Source organism: Phacochoerus africanus, chromosome 6 (assembly GCF_016906955.1).
Source record: "Phacochoerus africanus isolate WHEZ1 chromosome 6, ROS_Pafr_v1, whole genome shotgun sequence".
NCBI lineage: Eukaryota > Metazoa > Chordata > Mammalia > Artiodactyla > Suidae > Phacochoerus > Phacochoerus africanus.
The window spans coordinates 72,340,599-72,363,744 of record NC_062549.1 but is presented as its reverse complement, the minus strand read 5'-3'; the positions used below and the strand labels follow the sequence as shown (position 1 = coordinate 72,363,744).

General features: G+C 43.7%; 1 protein-coding gene across 1 annotated transcript in view; it reads right to left on the bottom strand.

Moving 5' to 3' along the window:
• Nucleotides 1-81: 81 nt before the first annotated feature.
• The window catches only part of ASPH (aspartate beta-hydroxylase), a 176,723-nt gene continuing 153,658 nt past the window's right edge, over nucleotides 82-23,146 (bottom strand). Inside the window, exons 23-26 of the mRNA XM_047783864.1 lie at nucleotides 16,070-16,205; nucleotides 10,966-11,057; nucleotides 10,452-10,585; nucleotides 82-1,743 (exon numbers count right to left, since the gene is read on the bottom strand). Of these exons, the coding sequence (XP_047639820.1) occupies nucleotides 1,593-1,743; nucleotides 10,452-10,585; nucleotides 10,966-11,057; nucleotides 16,070-16,205 (513 nt within the window). The 3' untranslated portion in view covers nucleotides 82-1,592. The remainder of the gene's footprint in view (nucleotides 1,744-10,451; nucleotides 10,586-10,965; nucleotides 11,058-16,069; nucleotides 16,206-23,146) is intronic.

The following is a 23,146-nucleotide window of genomic DNA, read 5'->3' as shown; positions in this document are numbered from 1 at the left end:
AGGTTGAAGACATAGCTTGGATCCTGAGTTGCTGTGGTGTAGGCCAGCAGCTGCAGCTCCAATTCGACCCCTAGTCCGGGAACCTCTACATGCCACGAGTTGCGGCCCTTAAAAAAATAAAAATAAAAATAAAAGCAAGCATCCCTCTTTGTCCTTCAATGGAAAAGGAAGCACAAGTGGTTTTTTTCCTACCTGTGAATGAAGTCTAGTAACCTATATGTCATTTCCAGCACTTTTGTTCATATTGGCTTAAAATTCAGTGCATAAATATTATTACATTCTTATAGCTAACATTCCTAGTTAGCTCTGATTTAAAAAATCTTGAAATTGAACGCCTTGATATGCTACTAAATTAATGACATGATCCTCTTTGGAACGAGTAGGCAATAGTTACTTCTATGCTGTGGGTAACAGTACAGTTAAATTATCAATAATAATTGCCATCTCAAGGTGATGTTTAAGTGGCAGCAGTTTCTCAAGGCAGGGAGATGTAAGCGTCTTCCAAGTGATTTCAAAGAGGAAAGCAATGTTGACACGCTACACCCAGGACACAGAGTCCAGCATTCTTGGTTTTCTGCTCTCCATCCCTCATATTTTTACAGAACTGTGATGGGAAACCCTCTCAAGGGCCTCGTCACTCACAGGGATAAACAGCAGAAGACACTCTGGATACCAGCCCCGTTTCACAGATGACACAGGTCACAAGGCAGATGTCCAAGCAGCCCCCTAGGTACCTGATCCCAAGAGAAAATTTCCACTTGGAGAAATTTTACATGTTTGCCCCCAATGCCTATACTTGGCATGAAAAAAATGTTTACATGTGTCATTTTTATAACTCATCATAGAATGATTTCAAGTCCCTTTTCAGTGTAAAACAAGTTCCTCTTAGAAAGAAATACCATTTTGACAGTATTTCCACCATTCACATGGCGAGGAGAGAAATTAAGACACTGGCTCTCAATGAAGACAAAAAAGCAAATCGACCCAATGGGTAGGGAGCAGTCCAGTTCATAGACACTGGCGTGATTATGTCCTTCTCCTTTGTATTAGGAAAGTAGAATTTTCTTTTTTCAAATGAGTGCCTTTTACTAAAAATAACTAAAAGATGGAAATCTGAGTTCACCAGGGAAGCTACAGCTAGAAGTCAAGCATTTATACAGCCTGTCACTAAAATGAACAAAAACAGTCGTGGTATGTAATGACAAAATGATCTAGTGACCCTCGAAAAATATAACTGTAGAGAAAAATGGCAAACTAAAGCAATTATTCACAATCTCTACACATATTCTCATTTATGTTGATTTTGCCTACTTTCAGTGGAAAAAAATATCTTTGGCCGGCAAGGTAGAAGCATCACGTGTTCACCTGGAATACGGGCATCAGATTAGGGCTGTCCTGGGTGAAAAACGGCAGGTCTTTTCTAAAAGAACTACAGCGAGGCGAATATTCCCTTTAGCATCTTCCAATCCCAGAGGAGGTTTAGAAATTTTTCAGGCTGCAAGTCAAGGGAATTAAGGGCTGTGGTGTTTGAAGGTCTAGGTCCACATCAAGCAGTCGGAACCTCTCCAGCGTGTCCGAGACGGCACGACTGTCTAAATTGCAGGAAGGCTGAGTCTCTGCTGGGGTGTCAGCTCCGGGTGCCACACATCCACGATGAAGATCAGCCGGAAAGACTTGGCGTCCTGCCACACCTCGTGCTCAAAGGAGTCGTCGAAGATGAGCACCTTGCCTTCTTCCCAGGTCCTGGCACAGAAAAGCATGGGAGCTTGTGATTCAGATGCCTGAGGTCTGACCCACGTCTAAGTTCAAGCAGGCATTCTCAAGATAACCTTTGCCACATGGCCAGGTAAGTGGAACAGCAAGCCAGGATGTGTACTTTCCTAGGTGATTAGGAAAGAATTTTAGGGAGTTCCCGCTGCGGCTTAGCGAGTGAAGAAGACGACTAAGACTAGTACCCAAGAGGATGCGGGTTCGATCCCTGACTCACTCCATGGGTTAAGGATCCGGTATTGCTGTAGAGGGCAGCTGCAGCTCAGATTTGACCCCTAGCCTGGGTACCTCCATATGCCACAGGTGCATATGGAAGAGAGAAAGAGAGAAAGAAAGGAAGGAAGAAAAAAAGAAAGAAAAAGAAGGAAGGAAAGAGGAAGAAAGAAAGGAAGGAAGGAAGGAAGGAAGGAAGGAAGGAATTATTTCAGGATCCCTACCATGAATATCGATTTTTAGTACTTAACTCTGAAGGAGTACAAAGAACAGGGGGCTGATGCAGGGGAAACTTATTTTTGGTACAAACCCAGGCAAGGTTTGTTTAGCTGGGCAAGCACCCAATGGCTCATTCCCAAGGTGCCCTCCCAGAAAATGACTCCATGGTATCCTCAGTGGTATTTCAGAGACTGGTGTAGCCCTACCCACAACAACTGAGTCTCAGACATCTCTCTGTCCTGTAGGATGCCTGGCATGGTGTGTGTGCATCTCCAAATGATTCTCTTTTCAACTTGTTCCATTTGTTAAAGTTTCATTTATGGAAGGGAAGATTGTTTATATTTCTAATGTTATCTGCTATGAAAAGGGTTATCCATCGAACATTTCTTTCTTTCTTTTTACAGCCACACCTGCAGTTTATGGAAGTTCCTGAGCTAGGGGTCAAATCAGAGCTGCAGCTGCCGGGCTACGTCACAGCCACCACAACGCCAGATCCAGATCCGGCCTGCATCTATGACCCATGCTGCAGCTTACGGCAACACTGGATCCTTAATCCACTAAGTGAGGCCAGGGTTCGAACCCACATCCTCCTGGATATTATGTCAGGTTCTTAACCTGCTGAGCCATAACTCCTCCATGGAATATTTTAAATGAATACTGTGAAACATCTTTTAAGGCTTACAGTATTACTTCATAAGATATCTAAATATGGTATTAGTCTAAATAAAGCAGTCAAGAGAGAAACATAGAAGAGGCAACCATACATACAGTGCCTTTCAAACTCTAAAAAAGTTGATTAATTATGCTAATATTCTCTTCTTTTTCAAATAGGTATTAACTGCCAATATATTAAATGCTAGGCTATGCTTTTAAAATAAAGGTTTTACTAGGAAATTTTCTCTAGATGTTAACATTTTTTCAAATATTTAAAATTTTACTTCCTGGATTAGCAAACAATTAAAAAACTATAGGAGGAAAAATGCTAGCTTGATATCATTTTGTTGCATGATCATAAGGAAGTGTTCCTAGGGAAATGATTTGTCTTTTTATGTTCATTACTGGGTGATTAATCAGTATTAAATTAAGTAATATTACATATTGCAGCATTTTTCAACTGACGTTTTTGCCAGATAATTCTCTGTTGTGGGGGCCGTCCAGTGTTTTGTGAGGTGTCTAGCAGCATCTCTGGATCCCTCTGCTAGTAGCGCTCTGCTACCTGTTGTGACGATCAAAAATGTCCCCAGTCATTGCCAAATGTCCTGGGCAGTGAGCTGGGAGACAGTTTCATCCCAGACATATTAATGACTGACAATAAAATGTGCAAATTATTTATAATAACTAGTAGAGTAACAAACAGATGCAAGTTCAAAGTTCCTTGGAGTTGGGAACCAATCCTCTTACTTCTGGTCCCCGTTCCCTCCCTCCCCCACACACCTCGTGTGCTCTCTCACATACCCCCAGCCTCCTGTCTTGCACTCAGTAAAAGAGTTGCTTGGCTCTTTGATCCAGTTCCTCTGAAGGTTCAGTGTTCTACTGGAGTCTCATCCAAATGTAACAAAGGACAGAAATATATAGACTCAGGAGCAAAGGACAGAGTAAGTATTCCTTGCTGTGCCAAACCAAACTTGAAAAGAAAGGCAAAGTTAAGGGAAAAAAAATGACAGGAAAAGAGAAGTGAAATGACCCACAGCTTATACAATTTGATGGTCATTTCCTCCTTGATCATAGTGTTATTGGAGTGATGAAGTAATGTCTGGGGGTCCCACTGATAAGCCCACAATATGGGCAGAAGATGAGGGAGGAGGCCCTCAAAAGACAAAGGCAGTTCACCTGCATGAAGGCAGCTTTTCACCTCTTAGCCAGAAGGTGGAGGCAACGCCAGCATCCACTGACAGATGAATGGATAGCAAACGTGGTTCCCACGCACACTGGAAGGTTGCTCTGCCTTGGAGGAGAAGAAACTTCTGCAACATGGATACACCTTAGGCCATCATCTAAGTGAAACAAGCCACTCGCACAAGGACAAAGATTGTGTGATTCCCCTTCTATGAGACACTGAGAGTGGTCAAGTTCACACAGACGCTAGGATGATGGGGCTCAGGGGTACAAGAGTTCCCATGCTAAGAGAGAATTCTGTGGGTGGACGCTGGCGATGGGAGCACGGTCTGAATGCACCTCATGCCACGACACTATACACATTTACAAAGAGGAAAGACGGTACGTTTTGCCAAGTGCATCTGAACACAACAAGGGAAAAAAGGGAACGGCAAGGAGAGCAGGTGGTAGAAGAGAAAATGGGAAGCAGATTTCAATGTCTTGGCTCAGCTGTTTACCGCTGTGTGACCTGGGGTGAGCCGCTTAACAGGTTTGAGCCTTTGTATCTATCTGATTGTTGAGGTCACGGGGAGCAGAGGGTTGGCATAAGTAGATGTTCGATGAATGGTAGAGAATAAGAAATGACAGAGGAGAAAGGAAAACACAGAGGCACGAAGGGCAAAGATAAACAATGGCGGTGACCACGTCGGGAAGTGGTATCACATTAGCCCAACTCACACTGGCATCACTCCCTCGGCGCTTGCCTTTGTTTGAGAAAAGTGAAAACTTCCCAGCGGATGTGATCTGAAATCTCTAAGAGAATCTGTGTGACAATGTCAAGTCATTCTCAATGGTTTTTTTGAGCGGCCAAGAATGGAGAACCTACTTAAAATACTGGAAGTAATTAAAACAACTAAGTAGAACATTCTTAGTTCCCACAAAATGACATTTTTCACTAGATTATGATAGGTATAAGAAAGCTAGTGATTTAGGAATGCTTGATGTGAGAAAAATCTTAGCATTCTATTTATTTATTTCAATTCCTTGTAAATTTGGAGAAACTTTGAGTGTGGGAACTGGTTCATTCATGGAGCACCAGTACCTATAAAGGTGAAACTAAGTTACTACCGGTTGGTGGTTTTTCAGATAGTTTAGGTCAAATATGGGCTAATGTAAACCACTGAATAAACAATTTTTTACACAAGAAATCTGGGAGGTAATCCAAGCGGCTGGATTCCATGAGGGCCGTAAAATCCTAAGGGTAAGTGTTTCCTACTAGTTATATTTGCCTTTCCATTTCCTTCCCTCCTTCCTTCTTGCTCACATGTGGCATATGGAAGTTTCCAGGCTATAGGTCGAGTTGGAGTTACAGCTACTGGCCTACACCACATCCTCAGTAACACAGGATCCAAGCTATGTCTGCGACCTACACCACAGTTCATGGCAACGCTGGATTCTTAATCCACTGAGCAAGTCCAGGGATCAAATCCAAGTCCTCATGGATACTAGTTGGGTTCGTTACCACTGAGCCACCACGGGAACTACTATTATAAATTATTATAATTAATGATAATGACATAATAGTGGGAACACATTTATTCCTACTTGCCAGCGGTGGCATCTTTATCTATTGACTCAAGTTCATTCTGCTCTGGCTCAAGACCTCTAATGAGCTCATCTTACACACCACAAAGCATAGCTTGTCGGGGGTGATGCAGACAAACCCCCAGAGATGGAGCTACCCCGCTGCTTTCTCTAACTTGTTACCTTGTGGTCTGGAAACAAAAAGCAGCCTTCGAAGGGCTCACCTTAGAAGTAGAGCACAATCCAAATTTTGGAAACAACGACAAAACTCAAAAAGCCCCCAAATCTCTATATAGTGAGTCCATGGCATCGAGGCAACAAGCACAGACATTTAAGCCAGATTGTCTGGGACAGAACCTTGGTTCCAACATTATAGGGGATGAATGGTGGTCCACCTGGAAGATGTGAATGTAACCTTACAAGGAGAAAGGGCCTCTGCAGTTGTAATTAAGTTCAAGATCTTGAGACAAGATCATTCTGGGTTGGGCTGGGCTCTGAATCCAGGAAGTGCCTTTACAAAGAAGAGAAGGTGCGGGGAGGAGGTGATGTGACCACAGACGCAGAGATGGAGGATGTGCCTACAAGGACACAGCAGGTAGAGCCCGCAGCCACCACGCCAGGAGTGGGGTGGGGAACCGCTTCTCCCTCAGTGCCTCCAGGAGGAGCCAACCCTGAGGCACCTTGAATTCAGATTTCTGGCCTCTAAACTGTGAGAGAATAAATTTCTGGGGTATTTGGTTGTCTTTTTTTTTTTTTCTTTTTATGGACACACCTGTAGCATATGGAAGTTCCCAGGCTAGAGGCTGAATTGGAGCCACAGCTGGCAGCCTATACCACAGCCACAGCAACTCGGGTTCAGAGCCACATCTGCGACCCACACCACAGCTCACGGCAATGCCGGAACCTTAATCCACTAGGCGAGGCCAGGGATCAAACCCGCATCCTCATAGACACTATGTTGGGTTCTTCCCTGCTGAGCTGCAATAGGAACTCCAATTTCTGTTGTTTTAATTCATCTAGGTTGTGGTACTTTGTTACAACAGGCCTAGGGCACTAATGCAAATATCAACTAACTCTTAAGAAGCTGAGTGACCTTGGAGACATTACTTAGTATGTTTACACACTGGCCTCCTCCACTGAAAAATAGAGGTTTTTTTTTTTTTTTTGGCAGAACATGTGGTATATGGAAGATCCCAGGCTAGGGGTTGAACTGGGGCTATAGCTGCCAGCCTACACCACAGCAATGTGGGATCCGAGCCACCTCTGTGATCTACACCAGAGTTCACGGCAATGCTGGATCCCCAACCCATTGAGCCAGGCCACAGAACGAACACACGTCTTCATGGATACTAGCCAGGATCATTACCACTAAGCCACAATGGGAACTCTGGAAAAATAGATTTTAATAATCCCAGTTACACAGGATAGTTTGTGAGGGTTGAGGCATGAATATAGGCAGAGCTCTAGAACTACGCTTGGCACACGGCAAGCACAACGTCTATCATCACTTGTGTGTCCTTATTGTGAAGACACACGTACAAGCGCTGAGCAGCACCTGGGCAATAGCTCTGGGTCCTGAGATCAGAAATGATGTTTACTCTCTTTATCCTGCTTCTCTGTGTTTCACAAATTATGTAGCAAGAGCGAGCATGTGTCGGTTTTGTCGTCGGAAAGCATTTATTAATTTTAAACGATCATTTGATTTATAGGGATAAAGGGCTGCACACCAGCAAGCTCATCCTCAGATTAAAAAAAAGCTGTGCTATGTTTTGCAATGACAGAATCTTTAAACAAATTTTTTTTTTCATTAAAGCACAGTTGATTTACAATGTTCTTTCAATTTCTGGAATCTTTAAACAACCCGCATGCACGCTAGCAGGAATAGCAGTGCGATTGCTAATACCTGAGAACTCCTTCACACCAACTGCTATTCTTTCAAAAGCTGAGACGCTCCGAAAGATTGCTTCCCGCATGAGTGATGCTTGGTATGTGTGCTTCTGTTTCCATGCTAATAGTATTTCCACGATAACAGCATTAAACTTCCAGATTTCATATTACAGTCCTTCTGTCCTCAGTTTATAAACCGACTCTCCTAGTCAGATAATCGAGCTATTTTCACTATAAGCATGGCACAATGCTTTAATTTAATTGACATATTTCTCTCATGAAAACCACTCTTTCTTTAACGATGTCCTTAGCCTGACCCAGCAACCCGAGTGAAGGCTTATTAAGGATGAGAATGTAACACAACACAAAACAGACCCAAAAGGAGGGACACGGAGAAGGATGCTGACAGCAGTGATGAGGGGAGGAGGGGTAGTGATGCTTCCCGGCCCCTCAGGGACGAGACCACGCGAAACAGTCTCTCCTCGGCAAAATCGCCTCCCCCGCCCCACACACTCTAGACATTAGAGTCAGCCTCCATCGCATCTCCAGCATCTGCTCCCCACTCTCCCTTTCTTTTCAGGATCCCAGCACCAGCTCCCCTGGGATGGGCCCTCGTGACAGTCTGTTAGCTGTTCTTCCCACCCCGCCCGCCTCCCACAGGACTCACCCACGGCTTCCGGAAGACCCTCCTAACACAGGTCTGATCTCATTGGTTTGTATTCAAAGCCTTCCATGATTTAGTTGTTAACCCAAGCTCTAACTTTCCACCCTCATTCTGTATGTTAAGGTAATTAAACAAAGAAGCCATTGGATGGAAGAGCTCTAATGCCTGGGTAGCCGCCTTGGTAAAACCAGAACCTCAACCAGAGCCAATGCACTCAAATCTGAGAGAGTGAAATTTCAGAACAACCTGTGACAAACAGTCAGCCAGGCTTTGCCAGATACAGGAACCAGTCAAATGATTTCCTTGTTTTGCTGCAGTGCCTTCACTATAAAGATCTGGCCCTTAGCTCCTGTCAGTGTTGCTAACCACCTTTGGTTTGGTGCTGCCTGACTTGAATTGTATTTGTTGAAATAAATTCTTGAAAAAAAATTTTTTTTGGTCTTTTAAGGGCCACGCCTGCGGCACATGGAGGTTCCCAGGCTAGGGGTCGAATCGGAGCTGTAGCCACCAACCTACGCCACAGCCACAGCAACGCCAGATCTGAGCCATGTCTGCGACCTGCACCATAGCTCACGGCAACACTGGACCTTTACCCACTGTGTGAGGCCAGGGATGGAACCTGCGTCCTCATGGATGCTATTCAGATTTGTTTCCGCTGAGCCACTCTTGAAAATGTTAACGTGTGTCGGTTTACCTTTTAACAGTATCCTATGCTCTTGGTTGCTGAAATCACTCAATGTTCCTCATATGTGGCCTATAATGCTTGCGTCTGTGCCTTGGTAGATGCACCTGTCTACTGGCTTTTTTTTTTTTCTTGTTTTCTTTTTTCTTTTTTACAGTTGCACCTCTGGCATATGGCAGTTCCCGGGCCGGGAGTCGAATCAGAGCTGCAGCTGCAGCCTAAGCCACAGCCATGATATGGGATCCCAACAGGGACCTCTGCCAGAGGGTTAACACACTCAACAGGGCCAGGGATGGAACCTGCATCCTCACAAGACAACATCGGGTCCTTAACCAGCTGAGCCACAGCAGGAACTCCCCTTTCTTCCAGCTTTAAAGGTCCAGATCTTTCCTGTCCTTGTTTATTTATTTACTTGGAGTACAGTGAACTCACAATGTTGTATTAGTTTCAGATACACAGCCTGCCTGTCTTGAAAAGCCGTTCCCGAGTCTCAGCAGCCATGAGCTATCTGCCCACTGACCCACCTGCAGCTTCCCTGTCTGTGCCTCTCCCATGACTTTCAAGCTCTATCGTCTCCCTGATGGACACCTCCGGTGGGGAAGGGCCCCCTCAAATCCCCCACCCCAAGGAGCAGGCTGGTGTCTGCCAATAACCAAACAAAGGGCTCTGCAGTCCTGAACCCCCCTCCATCAGCCAAGGGCCATGAGAGACAGGCAAGAAGACAACTGGTTTCTGCCCTCCAGGTACTTACAGCTCGACCATGGGGATTAGACTAATATGCACCGATTAATAAGGAGCAATGGAAGATAAAGAACAAGGTCACTGCGAATATACACTCTGCATACTCCCAAAAGTCAAAAGAAAGTTTCCCTTTCAGGGAATAAAATTGGATCTTGGTAATATATTTATATTGGATGGGTGAAAAAGATGGAGAGTTCCAGGTGATGAAAATAATAAGATTAGGTTAGGAAAAGACATTAGAAGAAGCTGCCCTAATACCCCCCTTGTTGCTATTCTGGCCAGTACCTGGGCTAAGTGCCTCGTACGCATCATTTCATTGAATCCGTGCAACAGTCGTGCAAAGCCGAGAGCATCATCACCAATTTTCTAGGCAAGGAGGCTGAGGCTCCAGGGGCTTAAGAAACTGACCAAGGTGACACGGGATTAGCTGGCAGCGCTGGGATTTGAAAAAGGCAGTCATGTCCACGGCACTGTGCTGTCTCCTCGAGAGCAAGACATAAACATCACTCCAGGAAGGGGATTCTTTGTACTGATGGATAATTCAGGTTGTAAAGCCATAAGCACTAATATGTGTAATATGAGCAGGGCCCAGCACAGGTGAGCTGACTCTGAATGCAAGTTTGTCCATCTAGAGAGAAAAGCAAGAAGGCTCAACACCCAGACGAGAGTGCAGCCCTGAAACTGGGGATCGTCTCCATGAGAGCAGAGGGCACCGAGATGGACGAGAGAAGCTGGATTAATACACCCACCCAGGCTACTTCAGCTACAGAGGAAGAGAAATAATCCAGCCAAACAGAGCTCCGTTGTGACAGACATCCATCCTCAGAGGTGGTGACTAAGAGAGAAAATGACGGGGTTGGGGATGGGGACACATACTTGGTCTCGTTGGCACATCGGATTTTGCAGCCCTCCTTGGGGATCACCAGGCCCAGGTGCATCCGGAGCCTGCAGTTCGTGGGTCCCGTGTGCGGCCACACGTGGGTTCCTGGGTGCATGACGGAATACTTGATCTGCACAGAAAATATACCACCCCGTTCATCCATTTATCAAGGTGTGGGAGAACTGCTAATTTAACGTGACAGGACGAAATTACTGTCAATTTAGATTAGAGCCTTTGTAGAACTCAGAATTCATATTCTCGTCTTATTTCTTTGTGAGGGATCTAAAAATAAGGACTCCCATTTGCCACAAGGCTATAAATACACTGAACATTTTCCACCCTCCATTCTGACATCAAGGGCATGAAATTATGTTTCATTAAAAAACGAGTGAAAACAGAGGCATTTGGCGGGGCAAAGCGAATAACCATGCCGTGTCTCCGTTAAGTTCCGTTTTCCCACATGCTAATAATGGCCAGTGTTCTTCCCAGCGCGGGAAACACTCTTAGTACCTGTCCTCTTCGGCATCCTGTTGTTTCAGGGAATTTGTCTAGTAAAGAACAGGTTTTAGGAGCTCCTTTGCAGGCATTTTCATTTTTTCTTCCTGGAACAATACATGATTAAACCACAGTTAGAAACAAAGCACAGGAAAGCTTTAACTTATCTCATTCTGACCATCTACAGTCTCTATCATCCACCTCACTGTACGACACAGGCAGACAATAGATAGTGACTAGCAGAGCAAGGACCAGAAGTCCCCACTCGGCACTGGACGACTTGGCTGAGAATGTCTAATGGACATGGCACGTGCTGAAATTACTTCCCCCTGAGGCAGGCAGAATGCCCCCCTCCCAAAGGGGTCCCCATCCTAAGCTCAGGAACCGTGAATATGTTATGTTATGTGGCAAGAGGAAATTAAGGCTGCAGATGACTTTGGGATTACTAATCAGCTGGGTGTTTTTGTTTGTTTTTAACAGGCACACCCATGGCATATGCAAGTTCCCAGGCTAGGAGTTGAGTCAGAGCTGCAGCTGCAGGCCTACACCACAGCCATGGCAACACTGGTTCTGAGCCACATCTTCCACCTACTCTGCAGCTTGCAGCAACACTGGATCCTTAACCCACTGAGTGAGGTCAGGGATCAAACCTGCATCCTCTGGGAAAAAATGTCAGGTCCTTAACATGCTCAGCCACAATGGGAACTCCCTAATCAGCTGACCTTTAATTAAGGAGATTATTGTGGATGAACTGGGTGCCCCTGGTGTAACCACAGGATCTGAATGTAGACAAGGGTAGCAGAAGAATCAGTGCCAGAGTGGCACAAAATGAGAAAGACCTGACTGGCCACTGCTGGCTCTGAAGATGGAAGGGGACCACAAGCTAAGGCATGTGGGCAACCTCTAGAGGCCATCACCTCCAGAAGGCAGGCAGCCCTGAGGACACGCTGATTTTAGCCCAATGAGACCCACTTCTGACCTCTAGAAGCATAAAGACAATACTTCGGAGTTATTTTAGACTGCTAAGTTTGTGGTAATTTGTTATAGCAGCCATGGTAAACAAATCCACTCCCCCCGCAAAGAAGGAAAAAGCTTGTATTTCTAAACTCAAAGTGCATTTCTAGGACTATATTCTAATCATCTAAACATTTCCCATTGAAATGTAATGTGTTTTTCAACGTTCAGCTCATCCTTTATGTGTTGCTAAAGAAGAAGATTTAAATGAAAAGGGGAGGGGGTCTCTGAGAGACAGTGGTTTTTAGGAAGGACAGAGTGGTTTCAGGAACAAAAATTTTGGAACACAGTCTTAAGCATCCCGGACTATGCAAATTTCTTCGTCATCTACAGAATCACTGTTTCTTAGGGACAATGTGCTCAGGAACGTAGAACATCATTTGCTCTCACAGAGGATTAAAAGGATGTTTTGTTTTGTTTTTTAAAGACAGAGACATTCTAATTCCCTATTGAGGATTCCTATAAGAAACTGCTCCATTGAAAACTGAGTTTAATTGTATTTAATTAATGTTATAACATAATCCTACACTGAGACTAAAATGAGAGGTACAGGGAAAGCATCTTCAAGGGACTCCCCTCCATATTTTAGAAAACCACCCTACATTAGTTTGTCCTAAGTAATCTTTTTGTCTCTTGAGTAAGATGTTAGTGGCTGATTTTAGTCTTTAATTGAATACCCCCAATGAGTTTAATGATAAATGTCACTTTGAACAAATAGATTCCTGTATAAGCCATCCTAAGGCATTTTGAAGCCCCAGCTTCTCCAGCCATTCCCTACACTGTGTCTGGGGATGCCTTGGCAGGAGTCTCAGTACTGGGTTCCGTGCTGTTCAGGCAGCAGCTGAGTAAAGTCTGGCTTTTCAATGAGCAACCAGAGACATCTGGACTTCCCACCGGCACAACAGTGAGGGCTGAGCATGTGCCACTTGAGAACAGGTGTGTCTTACCTCAGTGATGGGTAATAAATGGGGAACTATGGATTGGGTCACTAGGCTTGCCACATGGTCAGGGTTGGGTGAGAAAGTGCCTCCAGCCTGTGAGACACATGAATCTTTTCTAGTCTGTGAACACACATTCTCTGTAGGGGGAGAAACTGTGAGTAGATGTGTGACATTCGTGGATTGCCCCTGGCAGTTTAACTATTTGCTTGTGATCGTGAGGATTTAGAAGTGCGTGCAGCCACAGCTCTGTGGTGCTCAGCATGGGTCAGGGACTACTCACCTGATGCCCACAACACCTGGTGAGGGAGGGGCTATTAGGGTTGTCTTTTGCAGAAAAGGGACCCAGGCACAGAGCTGTCACAGGCTAAGTGGTAAAGCAGGAATTCCAGCCCAGCTGGACCCAGAGTCCACGTTTTTAACCATGACCTAAGACCGTCTCCATTACTGTTATTATTACATATGATTATTACGTAATAATAAACCGCATCAGTGCCATTGATCTGTATGGCAGACCTTTGCGAGTGCTCACTGATCCCACTAACAACCCCACACTTGGGGCACAGTTTCATCATCACCTTTCAGATGAGGAGTCAGGCACAGAGATGTAGGAACACGCTCACATCACACGCTAAGTGGTGCAGCCAGGACCCCAACTCAGGACTGTTGGGCTCCAAAGTCTGTGCTTTAAAGCCTGATTTTCTCTTTTGTTGTATCTTGGATTTGAACATAGGTGTGCAGAACAAACCCTTCATCTGTCCAGCAGCTGAACTCAGTGTGGTTGTGTTATTAGCTTATGATTTTCCACAAAATTTAAAGCAGCTTTTGGGATGTGATAAACTTTATTTCTTTGGGGAAAATGGCCCCAGAAAGAGATCGAAATGCCAATGCAGATCTCAAAGAATCAACTGAAAATTGCATTTACATGTGAAGACTATACCCCATGAGATATTCATGGAGCTGGTGTGTGTGTGTGTGTGTGTGTGTGTGTGTGTGTGTGCGCGTGTGTGTGTGTGTGTGTGTGTGTGTGTGTGTGTCTTTTGTCTTTTTAGGGCCGTACCCGCAGCATATGGAGGTTCCCAGACTAGGGGTCCAATGGAGCTATAGCTGCCAGCCTATTCCACGGCCACAGCAATGCCAGATCCGAGCGGCATCTGCGACCTACACCACAGGACCTGGAATTTTTAAAGGTCCTGGGTTGTATCTCTCTTAAGTTTCAAGGCTTTGCTGCTGAGATAACAAGAGGTTTGTGTGGGAGTTCCCATTGTGGCACAGCAGAAACATATCCAACTAGGAACCATGAGGTTGTGGGTTCAATCCCTGGCCTCTCTTAGTGGGTTAAAGATCTGGCATTGCTGTGAGCTGTGGTGTAGGTCACAGACTCGGCTCAGATCCAATGTTGCTGTGGTTGTGGTGCAGGCCAGCAGCTGTAGCTCCAATTCAACCCCTAGCCTGGGAACCACCATATACCGCAGGTGCAGCCCTAAAAAGATAAAAGATCAAAAAAAAAAAAGGTGAAAATGTACAAGTTCACCAATATTGCGTGATTCCATTAATATGAGGTGTCCGAGATAGGCAAATTCGTAGAAACAAAAAGTGCAGTTGAGAGCCAAGGGCTGGGCAGGGGCCCTGGGGAATGCTGTGAATGGGTGTGGAGTTTGAGTTTTGCAAAATGAAACAGTTCTGCAGACTGGATGCATGAACATATGAATATACCTGACCCTACGGAATGTGCAGGGGTAAATTTTAAGTTACGTGTATTTTGCTAAATTTAAAAAATTAAAAAAACCCAAAAACCTAACAAAAACACAAAACCCAAGTCGAAACGTTGCCAATCAAATCGCTTCTATTATTTCCTTTCCTGTTTAATACTGTGATACACGCTGTAATGCTTTGCGCATTTCAACTTTATTAAAGCATGGGTTTCTAGCAGAGGCTGTGGTTTCCGGAAATTACTGCCAGGATGTGTACTATTCTGAAGCCTTCTTCTAGGAAGCCCAACAGCTTCCATGAAGCATGAGGATGTTCATGGAACTGAGACATCAAATGAACTGGGGAATGCTTAAAGCCAACAGAATTGACTCATTCAGTGAGAGGCCAATAGATAAAATCAGCATGCCGCGTACCTATTGACCCTATTATAGCTCTATTTAAAAAATCTTGCAGGCAGAAAGCTGACAGAGTCACTTGAAATCATGTGATCTCTCCTCTGATGGACATTTCCCTGAAATTATTGCTTAAGTTGTTCTTCGTCCCCTGACACGTAAATCCTAGTATTCTGAAAGCAAACTCAGATAAACGACTGTACTTATTTGTCCTTTAATATAAACTGACTGCTTATCATCCTCTCCGTTTACTCTCTGAAGCTAAAGAGGTGGGACACGTGCCGTTCAGTCTTCAAAGTGGATTTAGTTTTTGTACAGCTATTGCTAACCCCGGTTAACTTGAATTTCCAAGGAGAGAATTGGAGAGAGCTTTAAAGATAAGATTCAAAGCTCTTCATTCTGAGGACAGATGGATACACTCATATTGGAGCCTGGCCTATGCACCTGGGCCTGGGTTAAGCTCAGGGAATATCAGGTTGACGGAGAACCCTTTCCTGTTCTTGCTGAGCTCAGACACTAGTTATTCTGGACTTGTCATTCTCGTGTGTCACCATTCCTAACAGCCTTCTCCTGTTGGGATACCATTTAGGCCCCAGCATCGTCTCCACTGTACAGGAGCAAAGGCTCAGGGAAGCTTCTTTCTAAAGTGCTGATGAGCACATGGTGGGCTCTTCAGGTGTGCATGCATGGCAGGGCAATTCTTTGTAACAAGTCATTTACCAGGAAAGGCCAGGAATATCAAAATACAATTTATATATATATATATATATATATATATATATATATATATATATATACACAAAATACAATATGTGTGTGTGTATGTATAAACACATATACATATATATGTTTATCCAAATACACATGCACATATGCACACATGAATTCACACACACACACACACACACACACACACACACAGAGCGTTCATACATAGTTTCAAGAAACAATGGGTAGATTTGGATAATCTGGATTTCCCAGGGATCCTGGCCCTGGGAAATTATGCCAGAAGCACCCCTTCCCATCAGGGTATGGAGAAGGCTCTGGAAGTCAGGCGCTCACCTTGCTGCCACAGTGTAAACTGGCTCCAGTCGCCCTTTTCCCTCAGGTTCTCATCTTCAGGCAGGAAGAGGCCCTGGGTTCTATCCATCACTGCAAGGCCTTCGTCTCGGATTAACTTCCAGTTTCTTTCTAAGGACTAGAGGGAAGGTTCTGGTTTTACTTGACTGAAAATATGCCTGGTAAAACATTTCATCATGACAGTCAGCTTTTCGTTGGCTGGTCTGATTAGTAAGTAATGAAAATTCTCCTCTCATCTGGATGGCTTATTTCAATTTCCTCTGGGACTTCGTGTCAAGGGTATGAGAAAACCCACCTGATATTACTTTTCAGAACCAAATGCCATTGCAGCATAAGAATCTCCACAATTCCTAGGAACCTCAGAGAGTAATTCCCTCTATAATTTGTCTTTAGGTTTGCCTAGAGGCTTTTTGTTTGTTTGTTTTTCCTTTTTTTTTAAAAGACTATAACCTAACAAGAGGACTAATCCTGTTGATCATATCACACCATGACCCTGCCAGGCGCTCTGTGTGACACCCCAGCAACCAAACTGGAATACAAATCACAGACTTAATTCCACTTCTCAGTAGAGGTCCTCATAAAGATGCCACTCCACATGGAAGTATTAATTAAACTTTTGAGAATATTGGAAAAATGTCCATTGGAGCATGTAATGTATTATAAAATTAATAGCAACCCAAAACAAATAAATGCCCTCGTGTTTAGAATTCAACCAAACATTTTCCTGACTTCACACTTATGAGGGTGCTGCAGGCACCTGTCAGGAAGCACTCAGCTGGTGTGGGCAGATCCCGTGGAAGGAGAGAGTCGGGCTTTCCTCTTCTTAATCCTCACTACATGCTGACCCTGATGAGCAGTGGGAACAGCAATGGGGGTGGGGACCGAGGGGGACAGCGGGCCAGGCAGGGCAAGCATCCTAGTGGCAGCCTAGTAGAAACTACCATCGGGAGAAAAGAATAAAAATTGCTCTCGTACTGTCTGAAAGTGGAAGGCTATACAGATATACTAGGATTTTGAAATGTGAATAATTTCAAACATCTATGTTAAGTGAGAAGTGGATAGGGTCGTGGAGTCTGTGATAATGGATAGGCAGGAACACAACAGCTGATTTCAGCAAGAATCAGGGCTCAGGGACAGAAGTAAAACTAATGAGTTATAAACAGAGGAAGATTTTGACACGCAGTAGAAGCAACAATTAGCGTGCTCTGAAAATGGATGGAGTTGCTTTGTAAAACAGGAGACTCTATCTTTTGAATTATTCAAGGGAAGCTTGGAGGACCAATGACTGGATAGAGTGAAGCCCACGACAGCGTGTAAAGTATTTTTACCAGCCATGCTTTATGACTTCATGATTCAATGTAGGATAAACAGTAAGAAGCCAGGAAGATCGCCCAAGTGATCTTGGGTGCCAAAGACAGACACCCTCAGAGACTGGTGTGAAAACACGGTGCCAGCTTCAGCCACATCTAAGGGACACCTGTTACACTGTGTGACCACAGTACATATATTAAAATAGTCTGGGGTGAGAAAGAGATTTGAAGATGAGATATTGATTTCATACTTCTTTTTTCTCCTTTCTTTCTTTCAGTCTACTGGCTTCTTTCGTTCTTAAAAAAATTTTAGCTTTGAGGCATAATTCACATATAAAATTGTAAGAGATTGAAAGTTGACATACGTATCCATTGTGAAAGGAATCCCCTCATCTGACTAATGAACACGTTTATCGTCTCATAATTTATTTAATTTTCAGGGGTGAGAACATTTAAATCCTACCGTCTTGGCAAATTCCAAGCACATACTACAGAGTTATCAGCTACAGTCATGATGTTATACATCAGATCCTCAGCACTCATTCATTTTAGAGCTGAAAACTTTTGCCATTTACCAAAACCTCTCTCTTTCCCTTCACCCCCTGTCCCGGGCACTCACCTGTCTACTCTCTGTTTCTATGAGTTTCACTTTTGCGGTTGTTTTTATTTTTTTTATATTATTTTATTTTATTCTATTTTTTTTTTTGCTTTTCAGGACCACATCCGCAGCATATGGAGGTTCCCAGGCTAGGGGTCAAATTGGACCTATTTGACCGGCCTACACCACAGCCACAGCAACACAGGGATCCGAGCCGCGTCTGCGACCTATACCACAGCTCACGGCAACACCAGATCCTTAACCCATGGAACGAGGTCAGGGATTGAACCCGCATCCTCATGGATTCTAGTCAGATTTGTTAACTGCTGAGCCACGAAGGGAAGTCCTGTTGTTTTTAAATGCAGAGTCCACATGTAAGTAGTATCACACAGTGTTTGTCTTTCTGTGTCTGGTGGATCTCGAGAGGCATAATGCCCTCAACATCCATTCCTGCTGCAAATAGCAGGATTTCCTTTCTCACAGCTGAGTAGCGTTCCGTAGTGCATACATGTATGTGTGTGTGCATATATGTGTGTGTGTGTGTTACATCTTCTTTCTCCACTCATCCATGGATGGAAGTCAGGTTCTTTTCATATCTTGGTTATAAGGTATATAATCTTGGAAATAATTGTACAATGAACACAGAAGTGCAGATATTGCTTCAATATTTATTTTGAATCTTATTTGCATTTCTTTGGCTAGAGACCCAATCCTGGGATGGCTGGGTCTTAATGTTTTCCACAGTAGCTGCACCAATCAGTTTTATATTTCAATTTCTATGAAACCCACCCACTGATTTGTGTCAAAATCTAGAGCTGATCCTATCATCACCCTGTTCTATGCTGGTGCCAGTCATTTGTCCACAAATAATCTTGAAACCATGCCTCAGAGTTAAAAAAAAAAAAAAAAAACCATCCCGAGACTGTGTCCCATAGAGTGAACAGAAATGGATGGCTACCAGAAATTCCAGAGCTTGCCTTAGAGCTTGCTCAAAATCCCTCTGCTTTGCAGCTTGCCTTCACTGAGCAAGCTCACCTTAATTATTTTGTTCCAGACTGCATATCCCCCAAGCTTCATATCGCCTAAACAAGACAATGTTTGCCTGAGTTGTCTTCCAGGAACTTGGAGTCAGTTGTGTCTAGTTCAAGTTGGAGCTACATAAGGCTGGATGGGACCACGAACACTAAAACTGGCCCTGTGTAGGTGGTTGATGAATGACCTTTTGACTCAGAGGGCCAAAACCTCCATCCTCAGATTGTGTTAGATGCCTCCATTTTAAAATATACCTTCCAGGGAGTTCCCATTGTGGCTCGGCAGGTTAAGAACCCAACATAATGTCCATGATGCAAGTTTGATCCCTGGCCTTGCTCACTGGGTTAAGAATCTGATGTTGCCATAAGCTGCAGCGTAGGTTGCAGATGTGGCTCAGATACAGTGTTGCCATGCCTGAGGCACAGGCCAGCAGCTGCAGCTCAGATTTGACCCCTGGCCTGGGAACTTCCATATGCCGCAGGTGTGGCTATAAAATAGCCTCTTCCTTACTTCCAATCACCTTTCCCCACACCCAAGACCACCCTGCTGCTTTTGCCCATAAATATCTCAAGCACCTGGGGTGCAGGGAGGCGATCTGAGACCAGGTCTCCCATGTCCTCCCTTGGCTGCCTTGTGAATAAACCCTTTCTTTGCTGCCACCCACCAGGCAAAGGAATCTGTTGGGTAACAATTTCAGTATTACTTCATCTTAAGAAGGTAACTGATAAATAGTAAGTCAAAGACTGAATGGCAATTAAGAGATACTCAAAAGCCCTCGCTTAGGTCCCAGGGGTTGAGAGAAAACCATGGTTTTCTCAAGAATCCCAAGATCATGGAAAGGGAAGGAAAAAAAAAAAAAAAAACCCCACACCCCAGATATTCACATCTCAAATGTACCTAAATCACCAACACTCCCCAAAGAGGCTATTGTGACCTGTTCAAGTTGTTAGATAAATTTGTTCGATTCTTGTTAAACTGCCGCACAGACAGGGAGAACTACCAGCACACGGAATTCCTTTTCAAAGGAGGTTATGGGTGCCTCATACAGCAGGCACTGCTCTTCCCCCCTCCAACCGCTTTCATGTCTTTTGAAAGCTGACTTTAGGGGCATCTTATCTTTGGAAAGAGTTGATCTTTTGTTCTAAAAATAGGGCACACAGCCCCAGGGGAAAATGTTAAAGCGATTGTAGTGATTGTACCACTTAATAACATTTTAAAATTTTCCTTAAGAGCAGGCTGTCCTGTGAAGTGTCACTCCTGTCCCTTCCTACCTTCTGCCCCCAGGGAAGTGTTGCTAAGGGGCTTTTCCATGAGGAGTGAGGCTTTTTAAACACTTTCTTATTTGTCCATCTATACATGGCAGAGGTGCTGGATGACAGACTTGTGGCCAAAAGGAGCAAACAAGTGCAAAAGAGCCTCCTGGTTCCCAACTTTCTTTTTCTTTTCTTTTTTATCTTTTTTAGGGGCATATGGAGATTCCCAGGCTAGGGGTCAGATCAGACCTGTAGCCGCTGGCCTATGCCACAGCCACAGCCACAGCCAACGCTGGATCTGAGCTGTGTCTTCAACCTACAACCACAGCTCATGGCAACACCAAATCCTTAACCTACTGACCGAGGCCAGGGATTGAACTCACATCCTCATGGATGCTAGTTGGGTTTGTTACACTGAGCCACAACAGGAACGTCTGGAAGTGGTATTTTCAACACAAACGACATTATACAAAATCCACATGGTTACAGGGCATTAGAGACCAAACAATTATGTGTGTGTATGCGTGAGAGAGACAGAGGCAATGTTATTAGTTGTCTGGCAAATAATTCCAATTTTTTAGGAAGTTCCAACAGCTCACGCAGAGCAGATCATGCCTATATGTTTAAGGGTTTCATCTGAAATATTACCTCCTTGACCCTAAATACACTCATTTCAGAAAATTGAGAAGAGAAACAAATAGCGCAGGTATCTGAGTTGCCCACAAGACAACAGCTTCTGATTCTCATTTCTGGCTACACAGACTTTAGAAAACAGAGATTTGTTTGTTTTTACAGCATCACGTGGCATTCTAAACCCGTCATCAGCACTTGCCTTTCAGTTAAACCTCAGCTGTATTTGGCATCCTAGTCATCTATAAATGGACTTCCCAGTTTCAAGCCCCATTAATCCCGCCGTGTGCGCCAGCTCTCCTAATCCAAGTGCCCCAACCGGTACAGGCCCATTTCCTCCCTCCCCAGATATTCTGCTCACCCCACTTGCATGGAAGACTTTTCAGCATCAAATTAGACTAGGTCCTATTTTCATTAAAGTCTTCTAAAACTGATTGCTTACACAAAGTCTTTAGAGGAGAAAACTAAAGCCAAACTAATTCTTAACTATTTCCCTTGCTATCTGCATTCAATTAAGAAATATCCATTTTAAAAAATCAAACATTACTACAAGTTTTATCATGAAAGCAGTAGACTCAATTTTCCCCAGTCCTGAGTCCAATCCCCCGCTAATTCCTTTCAATTTTTTTTTCTCAAAGTTACCTGCTTACATCTAGATAGTATGTTTATATTGCTACTCTTTGATTTATTAACTCTAGACTGTCACTCATTTCCTATCAAGGAAGGTAGCAAGTTAGCAAGGTGATGACTTCTTTTCCCTCTTCTCTGTCTAGCAATTCAGCTCATTTCACAAACCCTTCCTACATCTGGGTAAACTCGTATTTTACCGAGTTGTAACAGTTACACTTCATTTCACGTGTAGATTTTTTTTTTTTGCCCTTTTTTTCTTTGGCTTAATTTTTGAATGCCCTTATCTTTACGGCACTGAAAGAGTACTGTAAAATCTCTCGGTGCTATTCTACCCTTTGCCCAAAACATCAAATAAGCTTCTATTTTCTTTCTTTCTTTCTCTTTTTGAAGGAACCATTCAGCAGCCATCTGTGAACGGGCTGTTGTCTGGGGTGTGCTGGACAACTCTCATCAGGGAACTTCACTTGACTTCTGCCCAGGGTGAGGTTCCCTAATTATTGGATTCTAATCCAGATAAAAGATTATCTATGTCCAAGGACACATCACAGGCAAAATCAAATTTCTGAAAATCTGAAGCTATTCTTACACCTGACTGAAGCCTCGACTATGCACAGATTCCAGGATTTCCCCTGTGGTGCAGCAGGTTAAGGATTCTGCATTGTCACTGAAGCATCTAGGGTCACGGCTGGGGCATGGGTTCAGTCCCTGGCCTGGGAACACCCATAAGCCGTGGGTGCAGACAAAAAACCAAAAAATCTAGGTATTAAATAATTTCTCTGTAGACTTCTGAAAACATTGATCCATTGCATTATAATGCTAAGTACTGCTGTTGGGAAATCTGATGCCTTTCTTTTCTTTTCCCACATAGAATTTTAATTTTTTGAGAAATTGCCACAGTAGCTGTACCACTTTACCTTCCCCCCAGTAGTGCACAAGTTGATGCCTTTGGATTTCTTTTTTTATTTTTCCTTCTATAAGCTTTGTAGTCAGTACAGTGTGTTGGTTAGGGGTGTAAAACAGAGCCAGACTGCCTGGTTTGGAAACCTGGCTCTAGCATTTATTAGCTGTGTGCTATTGGGCAGGTTACTTAATGGTTCTGTGCCTTAGACTTCTCTTTTCTAAAGAGAATAAAATACTACTACTTCCCTCAAGAGTTTCCAAGAAGATCAAACGTGCTAAAAGTAACTGTGCTATATTTAAATAGAGCTATGATGATAATGATGAAAATTTTAAGATCTTTATTTCTAATTTCCTGGAATCTTATGGAAATGTGCCTTAGAGTAAATCAGTGGTCCCCCCAATGTGGAAACTCACATTTTTCAATCTTATGTTATCTAGTATAATGTCTTTAGTAATTTCTCCTCCATTTTCCTCCATACTCTTCTGGAATTTCTTTATGTTTCTATGTTGGACATGTTATATTGCACCTCGAATTTTCACAACTTTATATTTTCCAGTTTTGTCTTTTTGTTTGTCCATCTGGGAGACTTCCTTGACTTAGCCTCTAATACTGTTATTAAATTCTTTTTCTGCAAATCACATTTCTTAATTGCTGAGAGCCCTGCCTCTTTGGCTGTTCCTTTTAATAAGCATCCTATTCTCTTTT